Source organism: Vombatus ursinus, unplaced genomic scaffold (genome assembly GCF_900497805.2).
Source record: "Vombatus ursinus unplaced genomic scaffold, bare-nosed wombat genome assembly UNPS02014816.1, whole genome shotgun sequence".
Lineage (NCBI taxonomy): Eukaryota > Metazoa > Chordata > Mammalia > Diprotodontia > Vombatidae > Vombatus > Vombatus ursinus.
Window position 1 is genome coordinate 7,346,999 of NW_020954594.1, and position 15,672 is coordinate 7,362,670.

The 15,672-nt window shown below is 44.8% G+C and overlaps 1 protein-coding gene across 1 annotated transcript; it reads left to right on the forward strand.

Annotated features, from left to right (window-relative positions):
- Window positions 1-5,342: 5,342 nt before the first annotated feature.
- Window positions 5,343-14,929, forward strand: SCN2B (sodium voltage-gated channel beta subunit 2). The gene is made up of 4 exons (XM_027835676.1): window positions 5,343-5,458; window positions 12,181-12,347; window positions 12,704-12,914; window positions 13,369-14,929. Exons 1-4 carry the CDS (start codon window positions 5,389-5,391, stop codon window positions 13,566-13,568), a joined length of 648 nt encoding a protein of 215 aa, XP_027691477.1. The 5' UTR covers window positions 5,343-5,388; the 3' UTR covers window positions 13,569-14,929.
- Window positions 14,930-15,672: the final 743 nt, after the last annotated feature.

The window sequence follows — 15,672 nt, forward strand, 5'->3', positions numbered from 1 at the left end:
ACATATATAGTTAAGCAAAACAAATTTCCACATTGTCCATATCCAAAATCCAAATAAAACAAACAAACACACAAACAAACCCCAACCATGACTCAGTCTGTATTCTTAGTCCATCACTTCTCAAGAGATGGGTAAGCAACAAGATTGGTCATCATACTGATCAGAATTCTTAAGTCTTTCAAAGTTGTTTGTCTTTATAATATTACTGTCACTATGTAATCTATTCTCTTGGTTCTGTTTGTCTCATTCTGTATCAGTTCACACAAGTCTTCTAAGTTTTTTCTGAAACTATCCTTCAACATTTTTTACAGTATAACAATATCCCATCATGTGTATATACTATAACTTCTTCAGTCATTCATCAGTTGGTAGGCAATTTTCAATTTCCAATCCATTGCTACCACAAAAAGAGCTACACATATTTTTGTACATCCTTAGTTAGAGTTTGTTTTGCTCAGGATTAATCTTTCCCTTAATCTATCCTCCCTCTAATTCCCTCCTTTCCCTTTCCCTGTATCTTTTCTGTTTACCTGTTGAGTGAAATATATTTCTACAATCAACGGTATGTATCTATTTTTTATAAGCTGCTATTATTGCCCCCTTTTTACGGAGTAGAAAACTGAGGGTCAGATAGGTTAAATGACTTGCCCAGGGTCACACAGCTAGTAAGTATCTGAGGCCAGATTTGAATTCAGGTCTTCCTGATTCCAGCTCCACTACTCTATCTACTGTGCCACCTAGCTGCTAGAGTGTTGACTATTCCTGACCACAGCAACATTTTTCTCTCATGACTTCTGATAACAGTGTCTGCTTGGCAATTGATCTTTTTCTAACCTGCATTGTTTTCTGGTTGCTTCATATAAATTAAGTCTTGTGGGCCTGTAAGAGACTGTAAGTACCTTGTGGATAGGAATCATATTTTATATTCTTTCTTTAATCCCACATATAGCATTTAGTACAATGCTGGGTATATGATAAAGGTTTGATAATTACTTGTGGAATATAATTTTGTTTTTTATTTTTAGGGGCCAGAGGGGAAGTCCATTGCAGCAGGGATTGAAGGAGATGGTCGGCTTCCGAGTTCAACCATGCATTAATTACATATATTGATTTTCCACCTGTTTCTCCAACTGTAAAATGAGAGTGGTAATCCTTGCGTTTTTGAAGACCTGTGAAGGATTTTAGACTTCATGAGTGAATGGTGTTCTTTTTACGGTATCTCCTCATCTCTTATTTGACTCCATATAGATGATCTATTTTATAGATTATTTGTGAAAACTAAAATCTCTGATTGCCTTTCTCTATATCAACTAATAGGTTCTGAATCATCTCCGATGTCAGTTTCTGTGAGACAAAGGAATGCAAATTAATTTTAAAATCTATCTAAGCCAAACATAATAAAAAAGGTAAATTTACTGGTACTAGAAAAAAAGTTCTAAACTCAAATAGAAATTACATTTGTGTTATCTGTTACTTTGGTTTATACTTTAAGGCTGATAATTTGAAGTTGGTTAATAACAAAATCTTTTGGGCTAATGGAATCATGGGAAGGTGTGAAAGTTGTTGGACTAAGTTCTCAAATAATCCATCTCACATATTTTTGTTCCTTAATCCTTAACAACTCTTTTGGCAAGTCATAAGCACAGAATATCAAAGTGGGAAAGAACCTTAGAAGTCCTTTAATCATAAGAACATAGGGTTTGGAGTTAGAACGACCCTTAGAGATCATAGGATTGTAAGATCTAGAGCTGAAAGGATATTTAGAGACCATTTTATCCACTCCTGAATTTTAACAAATGAGGAAAAAGGCCCAGAGAAATTAAGTGACATGTCCAAGGTCACATTGTTAATGAGTAGTTGTCAGATTTAGAAGCTAGTAGACAGATCTTTTCACTCTAATATAGTCTGTTGACTTCGAGAGAGAGTTTATTCCTTGGGAAGAAATCATCACATGCTAGATACTGTATGGGAAAGATACGGGCAGCTCTCCTGCTATGTTCCTCTGTCGGGGCATCGGAGTCCTTATTTAGGTCCCTTTCAGCTACAGAGCTGGAGATGGTACAGGTGAGGGGCTGCTTCAGTGCCTAAAATGTCCAGTTTGTTTCCTTTAAAATCAAAGAAATTTATTCCGAGCATCGCCACACCCAATTCCTTCCCAGTTTTGATGTGCTACAGTAATGTTTTCTGAATGTAGTCGAGTGGGTTCCCTCAGATTTTGAGCTACAGTTTAAAGCCCAGGCAACCTGTAGTAGGAAAAAGGAGGAAGCCGGCAACATCAAACTGAATATCTCCTGCTCTTTGCGGGGGGGCATGTGCTTGCCTGATGCAGCATCCTTGAGCTTGCTGCAGATGAAGAGAGAGTGATGGGACCAAAGGCCAGTAAGGAAGATGAGGTCCTGGACCAAGCGGAGAAAGGGGGTAGAACCCTAGCATGTTATGGCTGGAAACTTAGAAGGGTTGTCAGGTCAGCTCACCAAGCCTTCTCATTTTATGAATGAATTCTGTCCTAATCTAACCTAGGGTAGGAATCCTAGGTAACCAGCAACTAGAAACAAGGCTCCTTTTAGCCTTGTTGTAATCATAGATAATAGTTTCCCCTCCTACCCCACCGCTGCCCCATTTTACAGAAAAGGAAATTGCAGCCCAGAGAGATTGTGACTTATCCAAATTTACACAGGAAATTAGTTGCAGAAGATTCAGGTCCTTTTACTCCAAATCCAGGGCTCATTGCATTGCATTAACCTGCCTCCTGAAATTAGGTTGCAGCATCAGCAGTGTTGGCCAGGATTTCATAATATCCAGGGCAGATTTGTATATAATTCTGGTACCATTGATTGATGTCACACTGTAAGTTAGGGCATCCCCTGATGGCTATATTGCAGCCAAAGGGATGAGAGTGGTATAACACTCCCCACCCCCACCTCGTGTGCTTCTGCCAGTGCCATCATTTCAGCACACCTGGCAGGATGTACTGCTGATGGCTACCCACAGAGAGCTCAGGACGAGAGCAGCCAAGGCTGTGTTTGAAAGGACTTTGGTTTCTGTTGAATGAAAACTTGAAAGTCCTTTCTCAGAGCTCTAAGGGTGTCCAAGTGGGCGATGAGAATTTATCCTACCTGGATAGTGCCACCTGATTTCAGTACCCTCCACTCTTCCCTCCTTGTCCTCCCCTGGTACTATAGTCTGCGGTCCTCTGTGTCCAGCGAAGAATCAAACGGAGAGGTCCATGCTGGAGTTGAGAACTCTAGGGACAGTTAACTTGTGAATTCCTTTTTTCATGTGGTTGGAATAGCTCTTCAGAAGTCATCTTGGCCGTTGCTTCACTTTTGGCCACAGCTATACATAAATTGGGCAGCTATACCTGAAAGGCAGCTGGGAGGTACAGTGGATAGAGCGCTATGCCTGGAGTCAAGAAGCCCTGAGTTCAAATTTGACCTCAGACACTCACTAGCTGTGTGACCCTGGGCAAGTTGCTTAACTGTTTGCCTCATTTTTCTCCTCTGTAAAATGAGCTGGAGAAGGAAATGGCAAAGCACTCCAGTATCTTTACTAAGGAAAACCCCAAATGGGGGTCACAAAGAATCAAACAAAACTCAACAAAAACAACACCACCACACCTAAGTTCAGGCTACTCCTCTACCTTGGAGTGCCCTGTCCATCCTGGTCTGTCTAAACCGGCCCATTCTGAAGGCTCTGATTCATTCCTCCTTCCCTCCATGTGGCTTGCCCAGGGCTTCTCAAGCCCTTCCCCCTCAATTCTCTTTTCTCTAAATTCCTACATCATTTACCTCTCCAACAAACCATTTAGCACCTCATTACATCTTGTCACTTACTGTTCTTTAATTGTTTCATATTTTAGTCTTGTTTCCCAAGTTAGACCATAAACTTCTTGAGGGCAATGTATAGTACTTTTTTGTTATCCCACTAGTACCAAGCAACAAATTGGTAGTGTCTTGTTAACATATATAATAGAGTCTGCATAAATTCTTATTGATTGATGAGAGACAGCATGGCTTAGTGGGTAGAGATCAAGAGCCTTCCTTGAAGTCAGGAAGACCTCGGTTGAAGTCTTGTCTCTGACACAGACTTGTGTTTTGTGTCTATTTCTGTTTGGCCATAGGCAAGAGTCACTTAGCTGTCAGTGTCCTAGGCAGCCCTCTAAGGCTGTAGGTTATAGTTTGTGGTCTGCATTGGTAGAAGGTGTTGCAGGCCAGAAAGGGGTGGGGGAAGTCAGTTGATAGATGTGCATTCTATGTTATCTTACATTTTAACATGTTCACATAGGGGTGTTTGGCAACTTCCTTCCATCACCTTTTCCACTGTCTAATGAACCTTATGATCAGGCTGATTATATTCCAACCCCAAGCAAGTCCCTCTTTCTGTAACTTACATCCATTTCAACTTGACTGCTTCTCAGTGGAGATGGAGACCATCTGGTCATACTTCTGAGAGTATCAACACAGTTTATAAGGAAGAGTCAAGGGGGGAAAGGGCAATTTTTACTTTAGTTTTTTTTGTTTTTTTTTTTGAGGCAATTGGGGTTAAGTGGCTTGCCCAGGGTCACATATCTAGTAAGTGTCTGAGGCTGAATTTGAATTCAGGTCCTCCGGACTCCAGGACTTGCGCTTTATTCACTGTACCACCTGGCTGCCCCTCCTTTAGTTTTTAAAGGGGGAGAATTGCTGAGAATGCAATTTCTCTTTCTCCATAGAAGCCAAGCTGGCGTTTTGGTTGCTCTCTATACACTGCTTTTTATCTCCTGCCCCTGTGACTTTGAAAGGCTGTCCTCTGTGCCTGGAATACTGTCCCTCCTCATCTCTGACTCTTGGAATCTTTAGTTCCATTCAAGGACCAGCTTGAGTACCACCTCTTAAAAGGGGCCTTCTCCTGATCACCCCAGCTTTTAGTGCTCTGTCCCCATACCCAGAAATTACTTTGTGTTTACTTAATCTGTATGCCTGTTGTTATCCTCAGTAAAATGTAAGCTCCTTGAGGACAAGGACAGTTTCATTTTTGTGTTTGTTTCTCCAATGTCTAGTGCCGCAACTTGAACCCAGCAAACACTTAATTGAATTGAACTTGCTGCTGCTTGGAACAATTTTTTTTTTATGCCCTGCCACCTGCTTTGAAAAAAATCCACCAACCATAAAATTTTTCCTATGTCCCTTTTTCTATCTTCCTCTTTCTTTTTTTTTTTTTTTAAAGCAGCAACAGACTAGCCAGCCATATTATAGAGGTGGAAATAAAGCTGCCCCAATATTATAAATGTCTTTGAAATAAATCCGTGCATTTTTTTTTTTAGCATCTAACCACTGCTCACCTTCCAGCCCTGAGTTCCCAGATCACCCCCTCCCAGCCCCTAACCAAACTACATCTCAGTCCTTGAAAATGCACAGAGACGCCTGGCTACCTCGCCCATCCTTCTGTTTCACTGGGCTCAGTCTGTTTTTCTCTCTGGGTAAGTTAGATTGTCCATTTGCATGCTCCTGATGTGCAAAAACAGCAGCTTGAGCTGGAAGGGGTCGCGGACAGGGGGACTTTTTAGGGTGTAGCCCCATGTTCAAGTTGAGGGGTGGGGGTAGGGATAGACATTGCTCATGAGCAAGAGATGCTGTTACTTGCTTTTGACATAGAAATTTGGGGAGGGGTGTGGAATCTGTGATACTCTCTTGTGAAAATTGTAATCCACAAATGGCAAAGGAGAATGTTTTTCAAGTTTTCCTGAGAAGGATGGGGTTTAGGTAAAGGTGGGGAGTCAGGGCAGAGGACAGATTGAATCTGTCTTCTCTCTTTCTGGGATTTTCAGACTTGTTCCCAGTTGATGGGGGCTTGGGATTGAATCTGATGCCCTAGTTGGAGGGGTCCATCTCCATCAGAGACTTCCGTTTAGAGTTGTGGTCCTTGGTTCGTGGGTGGATTGGGGAGCCTGGAGAGAGCGTACAGAGGCTAGTGGGGGCAGAGGGCTGAGCCTTGAGTCTTCCTTTTACGCCCTGGTTCACCAAGAATATTGGTCATTATTATTTTGGAAGTGTGTATGGGGGAAGGAAGAGGGGAGTCAGGTTGATTTTTTTTTTTAGATAAAGACATCAGGTAAAAAACACTTGAGGGCAATGGAGAAAGTATAACTTAAGATGGAGGCTGAGGAGAGTCATACCCCACCCCCCCTTCCCCCAAATGAAGTACATGGACAGTGAGGGCTTGTGAATTTTAAAGGCTGGGCTTCATAAATTCCTGATCAAGTCTTAATAAAATAACCTATCTGCCCCCCTATCCAGGGTGAGATGCGCGAGGTGAGAGGTTCAGAATATTTGTCCCACTTGTCTCATTACCTGCAGACTTACTACAGGTCAGCCTGTCCACCCGCTAAGCAGTCTGGAAAGTTAATTTACAAGCCCAACTTAAAGGTGCTCTTTGCATCTCCTTTACTTTCTTAATTTAATTGTTCCTGATGCACTGACTTTGGGGTAATATTTGAAGAGGGAAGTACTGCAAGCTCAAAAAACCACCATGCACTGGGCAAAAGGACCTAGAGAGGCATAATCCCTGTCTGCTGGGAATTTATGTGATAAGATTGATGCCCTCATATGGCATGTTGACAGCTGAACTATTGATAGTATAATGTAATGGAAACCACACTGGAATCAGAGTCAGAGCGCTTGGGTTCAAATCCCAGCCCTGGAACGAACTACTTGTGTGACCATGGGCAAGTCCAAGTCTCAGTTTTTCCATCGGTAACTTGAGGGATTTTGAATTGGATAACCTCTAAAGTTGCTCCTGGTTTTAAATCATTGATCCTCAAATAGTCAAATATGGCAACCCATGGTAACCCATGATTCTGTGAATGATTAAATATTGATGTTAACATCGTGGGCAAGTAAAGAGCCTATCAGTAAAGGGGAGCTGGTGATTTAAATGTTTAGATAGGATAGATCTGGGAGAAAAGGTCGCCTGACTCATAACTGGGGAAGAAAAACCACTCAGGAACTGGGATTTCAGGGACTTCTTAAGTGAGGGAAGGCATGATGAATTAGGGATTAGATTAGGGCAAGGAAGCTTTCTGGGTATAAAGTGCCACTTGGGAGATGAGAGTAGAATTGATGGAAAATAAATTTGGGAGGAATCAAGGAGGCAATAATAATAATAGTGCATTTATATAGTGCATTAAGGTGTGCAAAGCACTTTACAAATATTATCTCATTTGATCCTCACAATAACCATGGGAGGTAGGTGCTATTATTATCCCCATTTTACAGATGAGGGAATGGAGGCAGATAGAGGTTAAGTGATTTGCCCAGTGTCACAAACTAGTAAGTGTTTGAGGTGGGATTAGAATATGGGGCTTCTTGACTACAATCCCGTGTACTATCCACCTTACCACCTAACTACTATAGAATAGGAGACTATAGAAAAGGAGGAAGGATGAGGGAGTGAGATAATATGGGAGGGCTTGATGAAAGGCTTTGTAGTAGCTTGTGTTGGGAGGGCCAGGCAATCTGGGGGGTCAAGGGCAGGAAGGATCTTGTACTCGATGCATATTGTGAGAAGCCCCTATGAGTCTCTAAACAAGGGTTATGGGTTGAAGAAGGCAGCTTTGGTAGAGGCAGAGTTGATAGCATAGAGTAATATTTTGGATGGGGAAGCCCTTCAGTAGGAGACAACAGCAATTCAGGGCCTGCATGGAGATGGAAGATTATGGAGACAGTAGGAGGGGAGTTGGCAGGATTCAGCAGCACGATGGCTGTATGGCAAGAGAAGCAATAGATGCTTGATTTCTGGACCACAGCTTTCCTTTCTGTGGTTCCACTGGGATAAGACCAGGAAGGAAGCCTAGTGGTGTTGGCATTCCCAGAGTCGCAGAGTTTTCTTCTAAGCCTTACCAAGTCGAAAGGGTAGAGGTTATGTTTTAAGTAGGCTTGGCAAGTGATGGAGAGAGACTTGTCTCTAAACCCCATGCTTGAGGTACCCTACTGGAGTCTGGAGAATGGAGGCTCCTTGGATTTCTGCTTCTCCCTTCTCCTTATTCCACTTAATGCCCATATTAACCTAGGCAAATAGACGATGCTCAAGAAGGCTGTGTGAGCCACTAGATGGGGAGTAAGAATTCCTCAGTTCTCTCCAATTTGTCACTCTTTACATCATAGAATCCAGTACAGCCTATAGCTGGACAGGATTGTCCTCGATAACGTCCATAACCATTTAGCGTCCAACTGAACACCACCAAGGAGGAGACAACCCACTTACCTCAAGGAGAAGTTCATTCCACCTTTGGATAGCACAAATTGTTAGGAGGCTTTTTCTCACTTCACCCCTAAGTATACCTCTCTGCCTCTGTGTGACCTTGGTCAAAGACATCAAGGGCTTAAGGAATAGCCCTAGGAAAAAGAAACAAAAAAGACTTGACAAATCTGGGGGAAGGGAGATGGATGGAACAGCAGATGCAAGTTTAATTTAACCTTTTCCTTATCTCTTTTAAGTGTCTCTGTCCCTCACTACCTATGCATTTTCCCTCTCTGGGCCTCAGTTTCCTCATCTGTAAAATTAAGACGTCAGACTATGTGTTCTTTAAAGTCCCTTAAGGCATTACATCCCATGATCTTAAAGTTTTCAGATGCTTTTCTCTCTGAGTTGGTAGGGTTAAGGTAATAAGCTCTCCTCCCTGTAGAGGGCTCACAGACCCTGCTCGGGATCTGCTGCAGAGGCACCCCGCTGGAAGAAAAATGCCTGCAATGCACCCAACTACGGCTTTCACTCCGTGTGCTCCTAGGATCCTGAGCCTGCAGAGACCTTAAGAGATCAGCATCTACCCTTCGGATCTTACAATGGAGGAATCAGAGGGGGGAAACGACCTGCCGGGAGCCACACAATGAGGCAGGGTCAGAGTCAGGATTCCCATTCCCCCAAGCTTGACCCTCAGGAAAGAAGGAATTCAAGCCAGGGACAGGGATGGCTAAAGGGAGTGAGCACAGTCCACCCCCCTCTTGAGCTCATCCAGACTTGAGTGTCTCTCCTCCCCAGTTCTCTGCGCAGCCCCTTTGCAGGATGAAACTTTGCTGTCTCCTGGGGAAGGAGTTGGGATTTTGTGGAATGTATATTAACATGATTTCCTTGGCCTTGCAGGGAAGGTCATCAAATCCACCCACCTGCCTTAGGAAGTAGGGTCTGGTACCACTTACCTGCTGAGATGGATCAGGGCATCCCCTGCTTTTAAGGCTCTCTGGGTTTTATTTTCTCATCTATAGAAAGAGCCACTGGGACTAGAGTTGTTGTTCAGTCATTTCTGTCATGTCTAACTCTCCATGACCCCTATTTGGGGTTTTCTTGGCAAAGATACTGGAGTAGTTTGCCATTTCCTTCTCCAGACTGGGACTAGAGATGTAGTTTTAAACTCAAGTCATATGCTTACTTTGAATTTTTAACATTAATCTTACTTGTACAGCAGCAATCTAAGTCTTTGTTTTTTTCTTCAAAAAGATTTGTTAATCTAATTACCATTCTTCTGAACAAAGAGACAGAGGCCAGGGAGGGGTGGGGTGAAGTGGGGTGCCTACAAACTGCCCCAAGAAAGCCCAGGTTTGAAGTCCCTGATCCAGAAGGTCCCTTTCACCTCTTACAAACAAACAACAAACAAAAAGCCTTACTCTGACCTGCACAGCCCTCCTTGAAGAGCCAAGTTATTGTTTAAGTTGTCCAGAGGCACGCTGTCCTGGTAATGAGGTCCACTGTGTTGAGCAGGTGGAGGCCCCGAGAGGGAAGGGAAGCTTGTCATTTGATGCTGCAGTGCAGCTGTTTTTTTGGTTTCAGCAAAAAAAAAAAAAGTCAGAAAACAGGCCATTTTGGGCAGAGAAAGGGACCTGTATGGATGGGGAGATACTGTGGGGAGAACCCCTGGAACAATGTACTTCCCCCTCCCTATTTTTTGAGCTAGAATTCAAGGAGAATAGAGTTTATAACTAGTAATTCTGTGCTAATCCCATTGTCTCCCCTACTAATTATACATATTATCCTCAATCTTCTTGAAAGAAAATGAGTCTAATGAGGAACCTTCTGTTCCTTTTCAGGTCTGATATTTAAGGTACAGGTGCCATTGACTTCCTTGCCCTTGAAACTGCTGCCAAGCAGAAAAGAATTCAATATATAGTATTACAAAAGGAAACACCCAGAAGTTGAGAAATGCTAAAGCCAGGGGAGGCACAGGGTAGAGGGTGGTGTGGAAGCAAGAGTAGGAGAGGTGGAGAGAGGAAGGCAATGAAGCAGCCTCTTGCAAGAGAGAAAGGGGTGGTGAAGCTTCTCCTCCTCCAGGTTTTTTGGTGAAGGAAGAGAGGGTGATGCAAATACTGAGTGAAAATGTGTGTGTAGGGAGGAGGTGGAAAGGAGCAAGGGGGAGAAGTGCCTGGTTCATCTTCAGTGTCTTTCCCTTACCCCAGTTGCCACATCTGCTATCCTTCCCCTATACTATCCTAGTGAGTTGGAATTATAGAATCCTAAAATCATAACATTTAGAGTTAGAAGGAGTCTTAGAAATGATCTGGAGCAGCCTTCCTCTTTTACTGAGGCCCAGAAAGAGTTAGTGACTTGCCTAAGATTACATAGCTAATAAGCAGTAATATCTGATGTTTCAGTAGTACTCTAAAGAGGCAGCTGGTGGCTCAGTGGATAGAACACTAGGCCTGGAGTGAGGAAGATCTGAGTGCAAATGTAGCCTCAGACACTTCCAAGCTGTGTGACCCTGGACAAGCTACTTAGCTTCTGATTGCCTGACAAAATGGATCCACTGGAGAAGGAAATGGCAAACCGCTCCAATATTTTTACCAAGAAAATCCCAAATGGGGTCATGAAGGGTCAAACATGACTGAAATGATGCTAGTACTCTAAGATTTGCCAAGCATTCATTACTTCATTCCAGCAACAATGATGTAAAGTAGTTGGCATTTTTATCCCCGCTTTACTGATGAGGAAATGGAGACTCATTGAGATTAAGTGACTTGCCTATGACTATCCCACAGCTAGGTGGCTCAGTGGATAGAGCTCCAGACTGGAGTCAGGAAACCCATCTTCCTGAGTTCAAATCTGGCCTCAAGACAGGTACTAGCTGTGTGACCCTGGGCAAGATTACTTAACCTTGTTTGCCTCAGTTTCCTTGTCTGTAAAATGAGCTGGAGAAGGAAATGGCAAACTACTCTATTATCTTTGGTAAGAAAACCCTAAATGGGATCACAAAGAGTTGGGCATGACTGAAATGACTAGACAACAACAATTAAGGCTACGTGGCTAGTGACAGAGGCAGAATTTGAATTCAGGTTTCCCTGACTCAAGGCCTAGTGCTACACAGTGCTGCTTCTACTAGTAGCATAAGTGAGCTTAATCATGGGACCCCGTCTTTGAGGTCTTTTTTTGGGTTGGGGTTACTAAGCAATTGGCGTTAAGTGACTTGCCCAGAGTGACACAGCCAGTAAGTGTTAAATGTCTGAGGCTGGATTTGAACTCAGATTCTCCTGACTCCAGGGCAGGCTGCACCAATTTGATGTCTTACAAATCACCAGGATAGCTCACAAGAGCTTGAAGGGAAGATCAAAGGTGTCCAGTGGCTTGGTCCTCCCAGACTAAAATTCCAGAGAGGATCCCCTTGACATAGGGGTTGTTAGGGTGTTAGCCTGAAGTGTAATTTAAAGGACCTGCAGATTGAGGGAGAGGGAGGAGGAAGACCATGGCATTCATGACCATCCTGTCTTTGTGCTCAGAACTCTGAGCCCAGCCACAGAGAGGTGCTTCAGTGCACTGGGGAGAGGCACTAATGTCTGGGGAGGATGGGAGGAGGAGATGGCAGGGAGTGAGCCCCCAGAGAGTGGCACCAGGAGAGGTTTCATGGTTCCTCTGTTGCACAACCCCCTTCCTTCGCTTGATTTATTCCCCTGATTCTGACTTCATTCCTGTACAACCACCCACGCTAGGTTTCCCTTTTTTGCATCTTCCAGGGCCTCTCCCCATCTTTTAGTTGTAGGTGGCAGAGTCAGTCACCTGCCTTCTCCTGCCCAAATGACAGCTGTTCATGCTTTTCCCTTGCCTCATTACCCCCTTCATTGCCCTTATTCTTTTGCACTTCGAGTGTGGAGGGGCTGGGCTCTTCCCTTCACCCCGGCTCCATCATCTCTGGTCCTCATGTGCTTGTGATTTTGTCCCCAGTGCCATCAGCACCGAGCATGGAGGTCACAGTTCCCATGACCCTCAATGTCCTCAATGGCACTACTGTGCGCCTGGCCTGCACCTTTAACTCCTGCTACACAGTGAACAATAAACAGTTCTCCCTGAATTGGACATACCAAGAGTGCAAGAATTGCACTGAGGAGATGGTGAGCAGGGCTGGGAGATGGGATGGGGGCTCATGAGCAGCTGAGCTTAATGAGTAAACTGCCTTCCCTCAGGCTCACATGCTTGCTGCTGAATCTAAAGTCCTTCTGGGCTCCAATTTCTGCCCAGATCAAGAGGCTTCTTGAAGAACGCTATGAGGATAGAAGGGCAGAGGGACAGTAACGGGAGACATATTTCTGTCCAGTGTATTAGGGTGGTGGGGGAGGAGGAGGGAGGGAGGGCCTTTTGGCAATCAGAGTCTGGTCCTGGGAGGGAGGTGAGAGATATGGTTGGTATTTTTGTGGTAGCTTTAAAAATTCCCCGTTCTGTGCTCCCTTTCTTTCCCCCTCATGACCAGTTTCTCCAGTTCCGGATGAAAATCATTAACCTGAAACCAAACCGTTTTGGGGATCGGGTGGAATTCACAGGGAACCCCAGCAAGTATGATGTGTCTGTGACCCTGAATAATGTACAGCTGGAGGATGAGGGCACCTACAATTGCTATGTCATGAACCCACCCGACCGCAACCGTGGTCTAGGCAAAATCTACCTACAGGTTCTAACACAAGGTAAGCCTCAGGGTAGGAAGCCAGGGGAGGGGGGAAGTGAGTCAGGGCAGCTAGAGGGAGATCCTCCCCTCCTCCTCTCCTTTCCTTTTCTCCCTCTCTCTTTCCCTTTTCCTCCTCTCTTCTTCTTTCCCTTTCTTTTCCTCTTCCTTCCTTCCCAAAGATGAGTGAAAGCAGCCCTCAGAAGAACTATTCACCAACCAGGAGTAGTTGGTGGCAGGTGAGTGGGAAAAGGTGGTGAAATTATTTGCTTAATCTCTTCCTTGAGTCGGCAAAGCATCTTGGTGAGTTTTTTCTCATCGTAATGGACAGGGCTGTAAAGTAGGACATGTGGATTCCATTCTAGGCTCTGACCCTGACTCTAAGCCCTAGGAGAGAATAACGGTTAGAAGGCAGTTCAGGGTTGGCAACCCTGTCTAGTCACCAAGCGTCATCTGTCCTCCTTTCATCCTATCAGTGCCCCCTGAACGTGACTCAACGGTGGCTGTGATCGTGGGTGCCTCAGTGGGTGGTTTCTTGGCTGTCGTCATCCTGGCACTGATGGTGGTCAAGTGCGTGAGGAGGAAACAGGAGCAGAAGCTGAGTGCGGATGACCTGAAGACCGAAGAGGAGTGTAAGACAGATGGGGAGGGCAATCCAGAAGATGGTACCAAGTAAGGGCGGATGGTCTCTTGGCCTTCCTCCTCTCCTGCCTACCTGTCTCCCTCTCATTTCCCACCCGATACAGTGTGCTCCTTGCCTACCCTCTCAGTGTGCTTCTCTTAAGCCAGGATTCCAGCCCCCAACTCTGCCTCCTCCTCACAGACCTCCCTACCCCCTTGCCCTAAGAGTGACTCACCTCTCTTCCATCAGAGATGGCCACCATTAAACCAGCTGGGAATTGAAGTTCAGATGGGGTGTAGGAAAACAAAGGGGCCTAGTAGATACCACTGCCCATATAAATGCCCATCTTCTTCCACAAGAAGAAGGTAAAATGGGATGACCATTCCTGCATGAGAGGTAAGGAGCTCATGCCAGGATCCTAAAGATGGAGAAGTGTTGGGAGAGGATGATGGAGGACGAAGAAATAAGCCCCCTCAGCCAGTCCAGTACTTGGTTTGAGCCTCTACTACTGCACCAATCTTAGAGAGAACCCTGTTTATGGTGCTGTTCTGGCATTGTTGGAGCTACACCTGAAGATGATCTCATCTGCTGGTTTCTGCAGAATTCCTGAGATTTTTCCTAACAGAGAATCCCCTCAAAGCTCATCAAGTTTTTTGGAGTGTCTGAATGAGTTCCCATAGTTTGGGGGTTTCTGGTAGACTAGTGTATTTACTAGATAGTGGAGGCTGGGAGCAAAACCCAAGAGAAGCAGGAGCCTTCGTCTCAGTATTCTCTGTCTTGGCCCTGTTGTCCTCCCCAGATCATCTACAGAGTTCTTCCACCTCATTATTCTAGCCCAGGAACCCCTTGGGTTTTTAGGGTGATTTTACTGGAAGAAATGGGAATCACTTGAGCTGGGCATGGGTGGAGGGAGTGTGTAGTTCCAGCTAGGTATGCTGACTGGGGGTGGCTATTTTGGCACTGGTTGCCTAGCGACAGGAAAGCCCCAGTTGTAAACCTGTTTAGTGGTAGAGACACCTTTTACTAGCAGTCTGCTAATTGCCTTCTCAGATAAGATGCTCACCTCCCCTCCCTCCTCCCAACCTATGCCTTAGGAACACTCAGTGTGTGTGTGTGTGTGTGTGTGTGTGTGTGTATGTGTGTGTGGGGAGAATGGTAAGAGGAAAGAGAGACACATTCTCAGCTAAAGGATGTGTGCTGAATATGGGACTGAAAAGAATGGGGGTAGCGTCTTTCCAAGGTCCAGTTTGGACAGACCATTTCCAGTTGCTCTCCACAGGGTCTCTGACTAGTCTGAGATTTGCTGTCCAAGTCCATCAATCAGATTAGAGACCAGAGATGAGGTGGGATGAGGAAGAGGTGTCTAGGAGGGGGCTCCAAATCTCCTTAGCATTTAGACCTATAGTAGACCTCAATTCTGCCCACTTATGGTGATGGGTGGGACTGGGGGAGGGGAATCAAAGACACTACCTGAGAGGAGACCTAATTTTCACTGCCAATTTTCTAGCTACCCCAAACCAGAGATGTAAGAGTTGCTTCAACTTGTACTTTCCTTAGCTCCCTCAGGAGGAAAGATGAAGTCTGGAGACATTCAGTCAGGACACTGAGTCCTCTGAGGATTCCACCACACTCTTACCTGGTTCATCTGTGCCCAGGAAGAGTCAGGCAGGCTAACTGGTTCTCTAGGCTGGAGGAGTTTTTTTTTTCTTTAGACTTCTGGATAGTTAAGAGGGAGTATATGGGATTCCCTCCTTGGGCTGTAGATGAAGGGGGAATTGATTATTGCCTTTCCTTTCCTTACTATAGTTCCTTCAGACGTTTCAAAAAAGAATCCTGCTGCTTAGCTCCTAAAAATGTATTTGAAACAGAGGGAGTCAGAATAATGGGAAATGGAAAGACTAAAGATGTTGGGAAATGCCTTTATACTACAACCTAGGCTAAATTCACTCTGAGCCCTGCCTGGTCCCTTGCCCCATCCCAGTATTGCATCTCCAGGGGACAAAATGTCAATGGCAGGGCATCTGGGTGAAAGAAGAAGTGAAGGGAAGGGACTGAGATAGTCTTCTGAGATGACATTCCTGCCCCTGACCACTTGGCCTCTCAGTTTTCTGTGGCTCAAAAAGGACTGGGTTAGACGGTCTAAAACTCTGGGGATGCA

Excerpts from the sequence above, each read along its gene's own strand:
- SCN2B (XM_027835676.1), top strand. The coding sequence starts at position 5,389 with ATGCACAGAGACGCCTGGCTACCTCGCCCATCCTTCTGTTTCACTGGG. Across the intron at positions 5,459-12,180 it reads CAGTCTGTTTTTCTCTCTGG|TGCCATCAGCACCGAGCATG; the intron begins GTAAGTTAGATT and ends TTTTGTCCCCAG. Across the intron at positions 12,348-12,703 it reads AGAATTGCACTGAGGAGATG|TTTCTCCAGTTCCGGATGAA; the intron begins GTGAGCAGGGCT and ends CCTCATGACCAG.